General features: G+C 64.8%; 2 protein-coding genes across 2 annotated transcripts in view; one reads left to right on the plus strand and one right to left on the minus strand.

Annotated features, from left to right (window-relative positions):
• The first annotated feature begins 297 nt into the window (after positions 1-297).
• Positions 298-2,730, plus strand: CD248 (CD248 molecule, endosialin). The gene has a single exon (XM_004682597.2). It carries the CDS (start codon positions 298-300, stop codon positions 2,476-2,478), a length of 2,181 nt encoding a protein of 726 aa, XP_004682654.1. The 3' UTR covers positions 2,479-2,730.
• Positions 2,731-10,196: 7,466 nt separating this feature from the next.
• The window catches only part of TMEM151A (transmembrane protein 151A), a gene marked incomplete at its 5' end in the record, with an annotated part of 2,241 nt that continues 1,270 nt past the window's right edge, over positions 10,197-11,167 (minus strand). The window contains one exon of the mRNA XM_012725134.1: positions 10,197-11,166. Within this exon, the coding sequence (XP_012580588.1) occupies positions 11,008-11,166 (159 nt within the window). The remainder of the gene's footprint in view (position 11,167) is intronic.

Genomic DNA, 11,167 nt, shown 5'->3' on the forward strand with positions numbered 1-11,167 from the left:
GAGCGCGGCCCTCCCTAGCCGGGACCCTGAGGGTCGCTCCTGCCTCCCGCGTCCTGCACTCTGGCCCCCATTCGCCCGCGCCGCCTCTCCCCACACCCCCACCCAGACCCCCACTCCCGCCCCAGCCCGACGGCTTCCTGCTCTGGCGGCCCGGGGGAGCCCGGGAGCTGGCAGGGCCCCAGCCCACTCCTTACAAGGCCTGGCCTCCGCCCGCGGCACGCCCGCCGCCCGCCCGGCGGCCCCTCCCCCTGTCAAGAGCGGCTGCAGGCCAGGCCCCAGCCAGTCGGGGGGCTCGCGATGCTGCTGCGCCTGCTGCTGGCCTGGGCGGCCGCCGTGCCCGCGCTGGGCCAGGCCCCCTGGACCTCCGAGCCCCATGCCACCTGCGGCCCCGGGAGCTGCTACGTGCTCTTCCTGCGGCGCAACACCTTTCTGGAAGCCTGGAGGGCCTGCCGGGAGCTGGGGGGGGACTTAGCCACACCGCGGACTCCCGAGGAGGCCCAGAGCGTGGACAGCCTGGTGGGGACCAGCTCGGCCAGCGGCTTGCTGTGGATTGGCCTGCAGCGGCAGCCCCGGCACTGCCAGCCGCAGCGCCCACTGCGGGGCTTCATGTGGACCACGGGCGACCAGGACACGGCTTTCACCAACTGGGCCCAGCCAGCCACGGGCGGGCCCTGCCCGGCCCAGCGCTGTGCAGCCCTGGAGGCGAGCGGTGAGCACCGCTGGCTGGAGGGCTCGTGCACGCTGCCCGTGGACGGCTACCTGTGCCAGTTCGGCTTCGAGGGTGCCTGCCCAGCGCTGCCAGGTGAGGCGAGCCACACCGGCCCAGCCGTCTACACCACGCCCTTCCACCTGGTCTCCACCGAGCTGCAGTGGCTGCCCCTGGGCTCCATGGTGGCTGTGAAGTGCCAGGCGGGCGGAGAAGCCTCTCTGCTCTGCATGAAGCAGCCCGAGGGGGGTGTGGTCTGGTCCCAAGCCGGGCCCCTGTGCCCCAGCGGCTGCGACCTGGACAACGGGTCCTGTGAGCAGCAGTGCGTGGCCGAGTGGGACGGCCGCGCGTCCTGCCGCTGCACCGAGGGCTTCTGGCTGGCCGAGGACGGGCGCAGCTGCGAGGACGCCTGCACGCACGCCCCCTGCGAGCAGCAGTGTGAGCCCGGCGGGCCGCAGGGCTACAGCTGCCACTGCCGCCTGGGCTTCCGGCCCTCGGACGACGAGCCACACCGCTGTGTGGACACAGACGAGTGCCAGATCCCTGGCGTGTGCCAGCAGATGTGCGTGAACTACATCGGTGGCTTCGAGTGCTACTGCAGCGAGGGCCACGAGCTGGAGGCGGACGGCGTCAGCTGCAGCCCTGCCGGGGCCGCGGGGCCTCCGGCTTCCCCGGGGCTCGGACACCAGCTGGAGAACCAGGAGGGTGAGGAGGGCGAAGAGGACCAGGGGGCCGAAGAGTTCGAGGGCGGCGAAGAGTTCGAGGGGGGCGAAGAGGACGAGGAGCCTTCGCCCGACTACAGCCTGGCCTATACCTCCAGCTTCTCAGAGAGCAGCGAGCAGCTGATGGCCTCCTGGGACCCCACAGGGCCACCCCCGCTCAGTGCCCCTAGGGTCCCCTACCACTCCTCAGTGCTCTCTGTCACCCGGCCTGCGGTGGCCTCCACCACGCGGCCCACATGGCCTTCTGCCCTGCTCCCATCCCCAGCCCTGGCCAGGGACACAGCTTTGCCCCCTGACCGTCGGGTCTCCCAGTCCCCAGCCCGCTCTCCAGACCTGCCTGCTGCCCATCCGCCCCCTGTGACCTCAGCTAAATATCCTGCCATGTCCCCTGCCCACCCTTCCCCAATGTTTCCAGACACCCAGGCCGCCACACACTTGTCTCCCACCCCAGCTGACCACAATCCTCTGGCCACCACCTCTCCTGCCCACCAGCCCCCCAGGACGCCAGACATCCCAGACCTAAAAGTCTGGACCAGCCCCTTTCCTGTCTCTGCTGTTCAGCATCCCCTGGCCCCTACTCCCAGGTCCCCGGGACTCCCTGTCCGTCAAGTCCCCGTGCCAGCTGTCACCCCACCCCCAGGCCTCCACACTCCCCCGCCCTCGCAGAGCCCCACTAATCAGGCCTCACCCACCAGCTCCTCACATCCTCCTTCAAGAGTCCCAGGGGCAGGCAAGCCTGAGCACACGCTGGCCCCGGCAGCGGGCTCCACAGCAGCCCCAACAGCCCTCGGCGAGGCCAGTCCAGCGGGTCACAGCCGGAGGGATGACCGGTGGCTGCTGGTGGCACTCCTGGTGCCAACTTGTGTCTTCCTGGTGGTCCTGCTCGCACTGGGCATTGTGTACTGCACCCGCTGCGGCCCCCACGCACCCAACAAACGTGTCACTGACTGCTATCGCTGGGTCACCCACACGGGGAGCAAGGGCTCAACGGAACCTGCGCCCCACAGGGGCAGCCTCACAGGGGTGCAGACCTGCAGAACCAGCGTGTGATGATGGGGTGCCACCCCGCCCTCTGCAGGAGGCTCGGAGGGAAGGGGCATGCATTGGGCACAGGGCCCTGGCGGTACCAGGGACCCACGGGGGCTGCTCCTCTGGACACAGGACTTCCTGTGTCCCCCCACTCCCAGGGCCCAGCCAGGCTCTCAGTAAACTCTTGGAAACTGCCCCCTAGCCCAACAGAGGAGACGCCGAAGCCCCCAGGACCTCAGGGAGCGGGGTGCTGGGATCTTCTCCAATAAATGGGATGCCAACCTCACCTAGAGCTCCTGGCCCTCCTTGGTGCCTGGGGGCGGGTCTGGGAGGACTCAGACAAAGGAGCTTGTCTGGGCCCCAAAGGAAGTCAGTAAGACCTTAAGGCCTTGTTGTTCAGCGATTAGCCAAAGTCCCAGGAAAGCAGGAGCCCAGAGAGGGCAGCGCCTTGCTCAAGCTCACAGTGAGACCACGAGTGGCAGCTTTGGCACCTGGAGAATCCCATGTTTGTTCCTTTTGTTGCCAGAACTCCGACAAGGTGGGGCTGAATCTGGGAGAAAGGTTCCACAAAGTGGGTTTCTCAGGAATTGGAGCCACGTGGCTTTAGAGACGCAAGGTAAATTCCGGGCTTGGTGATTCTGGGAAGTGAAGGGGTCTAGGGGTGAGCTGCCCTCTGGCGCTCCCCTTCACCCTCCTCAGGCTGCACAGAAGGTGGTGACTAGGGCTGAGGGTCCCTCAAGGGTGCTGCCCCCCAGGTTGTAGGTACTCTGGAGGTGTTCCTCCACCCAGCCCTGGCGGAGAGGTGTGAACCCCAGTCTAGCAGGCTGGGGTAAGGAAAGCAGAGAACCCAGGAGGGAGCCCACACTCAGTGTTCCCTGAGTGGTCACCAGAGCAAGGCCTTCCCACCTGGGGTCACACTTGGCCCCTCTCCTTAAGGGATGTCTGGACAGAGAGAACCCAGGAGGCCCCAGCTTGAGTGAGCAGTCTGGTCACGTGTGAGGTGTCCCCTAAAAGTGGCAACCTCCTTCATCCTGGGCTCCCTGCCTTGGGGAGCTGGAGAGACGGAGCTGGGCTGGGAGGCGCCGGTTCCCACTGCCTCTGTAATTTTTTTCAGTGGCACCCTCTAAAGGACCTCTAATTAGGCCGGGGCAGAGCCAGCACGACCACCCGGGCAGGCAAAGAGGGGTGGCCCAGGGCCCCCTTCCCCACCCCAGTCCTTTGCCACCCTTTGCCTCCGGGCACTGGGTTGGGGCTGGCAGACAGGCTAGGCCCCAGGAGACCAGGGGTCGGGGCTTGGGACTGGGGGTGGGGCGCGGAAGGGGCGGAGGGAATGCCACGCGCCGCCCCGCCCCCGGCCTCCCACCCCCGCCCTCACGTTTCCCTAACTCAAACCAGACGCCCCAGCCAGATCCTCACAAGCTTTTAACCTCGGACACGCCGCTGGAGAGCTTCGCCGGGTGGGAGTCGGGTCACGAAGGGGCCCGGACACCGGGTCTGAGGAGGTGGGCGCAAGCCGAGCTCGCCAGTGGGGGAGGACTGGGGCGCTGCCTTCGGCCTGGGCAGGGACCCGGAGCGCCGCGGGGGCAGGAAGGAGTTAAAGGCAGCGCGGTGGAGGGAGGGATGGGACGGGGAAGGGGGCCCGGGGCCGGCTCTTTGTCATCCGGTAATGAGCACCAGATGCGGAGCTGCGTGCGGGCCTAAACACTCGGCCGCCCGGGGCAGAGCCCCGCCCCGGCACGGGCCCGCCCAGCCTCGGAGTCGGGTCCCGGGCCCCGCCCCACCAGGCACCACCCCGGCCCGCACCCGGAAGCGGCACTGCCAGCCCCGCCCCTCGGAGATGCGCGCCACGCCCACCCACAGAGGTCCAACACCCCCACGCGCTCTCAGAGGCCCCGCCCACCGAGGTCACGCGCCTCGTCCTCTGAGCGCTCAAGCCCCGCCCCTGCTGAGGCAGCACGGCTGGCGCGCCCCCTCAGCGCGGTTCCCATTGCCGAGCGTTGGCACCCGCCCAGAGTTCACACTCACCTTGCGCAGTGTTACGTGCCCCGCCTACCACGGAGATACAAGCCCCGCCCCTTAGCACGGCCCGCGCCACCCGCGAGAGCAGGGTTTCCTTCAGAGACAGAAACCCCGGGAGAGATGCAAGCCCCCTTCCACGAGTTAAAGCGTTGCCCTCTAGTGTCTCGGAAAGCTCCGCCCCAGCTTCGAGCCCCGCCCCCTCAACGGGGCTCCTACTTAAAGGCTTCACGCTGAGGTCGCGGCCTACCTCCACAGAGTCCGGCCCCGCCCACTAAGAATGCCCACAAGCCCCGCCCCTGACGGTCCCTTAAGTCCCACCCACCAAGAGGGCCCGCGCTCGGGACTTTGCGCACAAGTACCGCCCACTCAGCGAACGTAATCGAGCCGCTTCCCTCGGGCCCCGCCTCCTACTTAAACAAGCCACGCCCACACTAGGCCCCGCCTTCTCGACTCGCAAGCCCCGCCCATCCTTGGCCCGGGGTTCGCGAAGTCTTTCTCTGCCCTGACGGGTTTGACAGTCCGACTCACGCGCCTTCGCACCTCTGGCCCCTGACCGGGAGGCATGGGAGCCGGCCTTGGCGTTCTCCCTTCGCGGCTCTCCGCTCCGTCGGTCCAGACGCGGGTTCCCTGCTGGTTGCTCGGACTGACTCCGCGCGTCCGGCGTCCCCCGGTCATCGTCGAAGAGCGGGCCTTTGGCGCCACCTGCCGTCAGGGCCGGGGGTTGCAGCCGCGGGAGCCCAGTCTGGCCCCTCTCCAGGGGCCAGAGTTGCTTCATCCATTAAATGTCTGTGTTATTGAAGTATTTGACCACTCTCCCCCACACCAGCAAAACGGAAGATGCGCTCGCAGGGGCCTCGCCATGTTTGGAAACCCCCAAGGGCTGCCTGAGCTCCTTGTCGCGGAGGCTGGTGGGCGGTTGCTGCCCTGTCCCACCAGCCAGGTTTCCCAGGGGCTAAAGCGCAGCCTCTCAGCTGGGGCCAGACCCCCCTCTCCCTCAAGCGCCCCAGCAGTGCTGTTCAGCGGGAGAGGGAGAGGGGACAGAGCCTGGCTGAGTCAGCCTCCCTTGGGGGCCCACCCCCAAGCCACTCCTGGAGGTGAGGCCCAGGCGCTTCCTCACCACATTGGAAACCTCTGCATCTTCCCACGCTGAACTGGGCCCAGGAGAGCCAGGACCCCCGAGGACCGGTGCCAGGAGCCCAATAAAATGTTTAATATTACTGGGACAGACTGGGGAGGCATTCTGGGGGTTCAGAAGTAACACGGCCTCCTGAGCTCAAGGAGGTGCCTGCACCCGGCTGGGCCTCGGCTAGGGAATGGGTGCGGCACTGGGAAGTAACTGGTGTACAGGGCGGCGGGCCTGGCAGCTCCATGCCAAGCGCAGGGCCCGTCCTGCTTCTTGACCGGACGGCCACCTCCCAGCATCCTGGCTCTGGGCGTGAGACTGCAGCATGAGGACCCCTAGGCTGACCCCACTGATGGAGGGACCGGTGGTTTGTGGCTTTGGCGGATGATGCCCGTGAGTGGTGCATTGTCTGTGACCAAGATCCAGACAGGCCCCCAGTGAAGGGCAGTGCTGGGGCCTCTGGCAACGGCCACTCCTTCGTGTGGTTTGTTTGGGCTCAGGGCTTCGGCCCGGGAGGCCAGCCCTATGGGAAGGAGCAGCACTTTGCACACGCGGCCTAGCTGTGACTCCAGCTCCCCGCCTGAGCGCCGGGACTTCCCAAGGCTCCAGGTGGCTGTATTTGCCTCCTCCTCGTGTGAAACGTAGGCCCGGGGGCCCAGAGTGGCCAGGGCAATCTGCTGAGGTGGTGCGGACAGGCCAGGTTTCCTGCTGGAAGTCACCAAGTCACCTTCAGGGGCTGTGTGAACCCACTCCAGGGTGCCCAGCTCTGACATCTCCAACCTACCAAGGGCTTGTGATAGAGGCCCCCACACCCAGCCCTGAGTGTCTCAGGTGCTTTTTCTGGGGGCCCCTTGGTTAAAAAAAAAAAAAAAAAAGCCTAGAATATGCAACAGTTCCATTCAATAAATAGGTCCATATAACATAAGTACTTGTGTTTTAATATGTCAGTGGTCGTTTGCAAAAATCATAGCCGTGCGCTGCACATACCTACAGACACGGCCCCCATGGACGTGTGCTGCATTTCCTCAGAGAGCTGCGCCCGCCGGCTGAGCCTGCTCGTGGTGCAAACGCCTCCTGTCAGGGCGCTCAGGGCTGTCTGTAGGACACACTGTGCTTCCCTAACAGCTATGGAAAGGAAAGTCGGCCTTCCCCCTTGGTGGGTTTCAGTTGTAAGTTTTCAAGACAACAGAGAGAAAAAAGATGGGTCTGTTTTCTGGAGAATGAGCTTGGAGACAGAACCAGTCGACCCGGGTCACCGTGGACGTTCCAGACAGTGCTCCCCTCAGCGAAGCCAGCGCGGCCCTGGCCTTGAGGGCAGTCACCAGCCTGGAGGCTTGTTTGCCTTGCTTCTGTTGGCTCTGATGCCCAGAGGCCTCTGCCTTCACCCAGCGGGGCAGCAACGCTCCTTCCTAGGCCTGATGCAAGAGCGCGTCCAGCTTTTGGCTGGACTCCTGGTCTTCCTTGTCCTTCCAGATGCACCCTGGGCCATCTCAGTGACCACGTCAACACCCACAGGCCGTGGAAAACATTGGGCAGCGTGCATGGCAACGAGGGAAGATGAAACTCAAAAAAAATGCAGGGGGGCCCTCCCTGGTGGCGCAGCGGGTTAAAGCACAGCACTGAGAATCTAAAGCCGCTTCTGCATGAGTTCAATTCCCGCCTACCCCGGAGGAGACCACATGGCGTGGCAGACCTCTCCTGACCCGCCCGCCGCTCCCCTCAGCAGTATACTTCGTCGATCTGCCTGTTCTGTTCCCCACTCTGTCTCTGGTGAAGCCTCTCGCTGCCCCTGAGCCTCTGGCTGTACCCCAGTTCTGTATGTACAAATAAATAAATCTTTAAAAAAAAAAAATGCAGGGTCTGCCACCTCCAGAATGTTCCCTGGAGGCCTGGTCTGTGACCCAGGAGGCGGCAACAGCTGCCCCCCGTTTCCCTGGCTGGGAGCAGCAAGTCCCCCCAGGTGCTCATGGGGGTTGGGAACCAGAGTCGGAAGCTACCCCCAGGCCAAGTCTGCAGAGCTGAGCATCACACAGCAAGGACCTCTTGGGATTAGCGTGGTGGCCTGTGGCTCATCTGAGGTCACTCCTGCGGGGACTCCGTCAGGACTGTCCCAAATGTCCTCAGCCTCCCCTTGGAAACTAATGCTGGCTCTTGGCTGGGGATCTCAGTTCCCACACAACCGCCCAGCTCTCAGCAGTCTGGGCTGTGTGTCTTCACAGCCTGGGGTCCCCCAGTCCGGAGAGATTCAGCTGCAGCCTGGCTCCCACCGCGTCAGGCCAAGCCAGTCACATGGCCAGCCAGCTTAGGAGAGTCAGGGAGGGCCTCTCTGGTGGTGCAGGGAGCAGCACCGGGTGCTCATAGGTGCAGCGCAGCACTATGAAGCTACAGCAGCCACTGTAGCACGAGTTCAATCCCCGGCCAGGGAGGGACCCACAGGGCGCACCGACCTCTCCTGTCTCCCCACTGCTCCCCTCAGCAGTGTGTTTCTGTCAATCTGCCTGTTCTGCTCCCCACTCTCTATGGAGAATCACCCCACGCACCTCTGGCCTGCACCCAAGCTCTTGTATGCATAAATAAATAATTCTTAAAAAAAATTTGGGGAGCAGCTTCCACCTCCCAAGGGGTCACATGTAAGCCACCACCATGCAGGGCCCGAACGACTAGCGTGGTCAGGTCCTCTGCTCCCCGAAGGCCCACGTGGGCTGCGCGGCCACCTTCCCCCCTCAAAGCACTCCAGGCCACTCTGCCAGGGCCATCAGTGAGGGATGGCTGGGCGGCTGGGGCATTTTTGAAGATGACCACAATATCTCCCATCCTGTGGGCTGATCTTACAATGACCTAGACAAGCTTCCAACGAGAAAGAGGGTCAGACACTCCCCCTGGCAACTGGGTGGGCCTTCCGAATAGCCTTGGCCAAGAGAAAGGGATACGTGTGACTTCTGAGGCCAGATCGTAAAGGACAGGACTGCCTCCACCTCTGGGCCCCCAGCCCTGGGACCTGAGCACCCACTGGGATGAAGCCCCAGCCTGTGGAGAGGCCGTGCCTGGCGGGTGCTCACCAGCAGCCTAGTAGGCTCTCAGCCCTCGGCCGGCACAGGCCAGCCCTGAGACGGAGGGGGTTGGGGTGTCGGCCCACCTTCCTGCCTCCAGCAGAGGCCAGAGGTCCTGCGCAGAGAGGTAGCTCTCCCTGAGAGCCCTGTCCGAGTTCTTGACCCACACAAGCCTGGAGAGGGAATAATGACTAGTGATGTTTGAGTCACTCCATCTGGGGGGCAGCAGTGGAGGATGAATATAGCTGTCCGTAGAGACACCAGAAAAGACCGTGATTAAACACACCAGAAGTTTCTCGTTCTCACTAGGAAGTAGGCGGCCCAGAAATGATGTGCCAGGAGAGCGTGTGGTCTTTGTCCTGCTCTGCTGTCCTTGCACGGCGCTACGATTCTCAGTCACCTCCTGACCCAAGGTGGCTGCTGGAGCTCCCGCTCTCACGTCTGCTTTCCAGGCTACTTGGGGGTGACACAGCCCGCACAAAACTAGCCTTCACGAGAAATGTTGCTGTTTCAAGGAGCGTGGGCATCACCCAGCCACGCCCTCAGTGCCAAGGAGGCTGGCAATGCTGCTTTCCCTTGGACATCTTGCCACCTGCAATGAAACAGGGGCTCTGGGGGAGGAACGAGAATGGGCAGTGGCTACCGGACAACCGGAACTCGTCGTGACAGGGGCAGAGGGCATTGTTCCCCGTGCAGACCCTTGCCCCTGCGGCCTCCTACAGTGCTTGACCACTGTAGAATTTTCCATTCAAGTTGCTTCTACACAAAGACTTGACTTCACCGCCAGAATGCAGCGTGGCAATGGGCCCTCGCTGACCACCCTGAGCAGCCCGACCCTTATTCCCCTGGCCAACCACCTTCCCCAGCTTGTGGTCCCAGGCTGAGGCAGATTCTAGGGCTTGGCAGTGACGCCCAGTTTTTTACAGCTACCTGCTGCTACCCCAGCTCCCCGGGCCTGGCGGGGCCTCCTGCGCAGAGAGCACCCTGCCCCTCGGCCCCTCCAGGGCCACCACTAGCCCTGACAGTGCCCTTGCACAGACTAAAGGGGCGCTCTTTGCCCAGGTGGACAAACTCCAGGCCAGGCCTGGCATCTGGCTCCTGCCCACGCGGGACTGCAACTCAGTGCCCCTGCACAGGGCACGCCCTGCCCTGCGTGGGAAGCCGTGGGGTCCAGCGCCCACTCTGGCTCCACTGGCGAGCGAGGTCCTGCTCGTGTCTCCAACCTGCTCCACACCCAACCCCCCGGGCGGACACCCCCAATCGCATGGGGGCACTGGAACTCCTATCGCAAGCCAAGGCTCTTTCTCCCCACTTCAGGACCAGACCCTCCCCCGCCCTGAGCACACTCAGCGCAGCATGAGCCTCCTCCAGCCCCCCACGGGGCAGGAGGCCACCGTGGACAGGCAGACCCAGGGCCAGACAGCAGTCAGCACAGGCGACCCCGAACCACTCGGACCTGAGTCTCAGGCCCCAGGGGAACTCTCGGCTGTGCTGCTCTGGGACACAGCCAACCCCACGCCCGCCCGCCCTCAGGAACGCAAGGGAAGACCCGGTTCAAACCTTTTATTTGATCTGCATCTTCTCTGCCTCCTCCCTCCCCCACCGGCCCTGAGAGGGTGGAGCCCCAGATGGAAGGGAAGGGAAGGGCCACCCCACCCTGGGGAAGCAGGGGCCCCCATGGGAGAGCAAGGGCGTCGTCAAGAGGCCGTGGCCCCTCGGACGCCCTGACCCGGGGTCATCGGGAGGGCCAAGAGCAGAGAGGGGGCGATGAGGGTGTGTGCGTGGCTGCCGGGAGATGGACTTCAGGGGCCGGTGGAGACCGGAGGACGGGGCTGAGGAGGGCCCTGGGCTGGATGTCCCGCGAGGTGCCGGGGAAAGCCCACCGGGTGCGGGGCCGGGGACTGTGCTCTCAGGGACTGGCCCAGCAGAGGGGCCGGGCAGGCGTGGGGGCCTGTCGGGGAGCAGGATGGGGCCTTGGGGGCGCGCTGCGGCCGGCTGGTCGGCCAACGGGAGTTGGCCCCAGACTGCCAATTTGTGCTTCTGGGTGGCATGAGGGCTCGGAGGCCTTTTGCTGAGGCAACGGCTGTCCCCAGGAGCCCCCCCATCCAAGCCAGATCACCTGTCGTGGCAGGGGGTGGAACGTGGTGCAAGGGCGGGGCCATGCTGGGACGGGTCAGGCTCAGCTTGGGTGGAGGCCACTTCCCCCAAGAGGACCCCGGGTCGTTGCATTTGAAGGTCCACCCCTCCCCCACCCCTCCACGCCGGTCTCCATCCCCCCATCTTAGACAACAGTTACTGGGCGCCGAAGCCCCGGGTGGGGGTGGTGGGGCGGGGAGCGGCCCCGGGGGCCACGGGGCCTCAGAGCGCGCCCTGCCCGTCCCCCCGGCAGCCACTGTCGCCATGGACAATGAGCACCGGGAAGTAGAGGGCGTCCTCGTAGCAGGGGGGGCTCTCCAGGGGCTCGGTGTCCTCTCCACGGCGCCCCAGCGGCCCCCCGCTGAGGCTCCGGAAGACCCCG

Source organism: Condylura cristata, unplaced genomic scaffold (assembly GCF_000260355.1).
Source record: "Condylura cristata isolate star-nosed mole 26May11 unplaced genomic scaffold, ConCri1.0 scaffold00015, whole genome shotgun sequence".
NCBI lineage: Eukaryota > Metazoa > Chordata > Mammalia > Eulipotyphla > Talpidae > Condylura > Condylura cristata.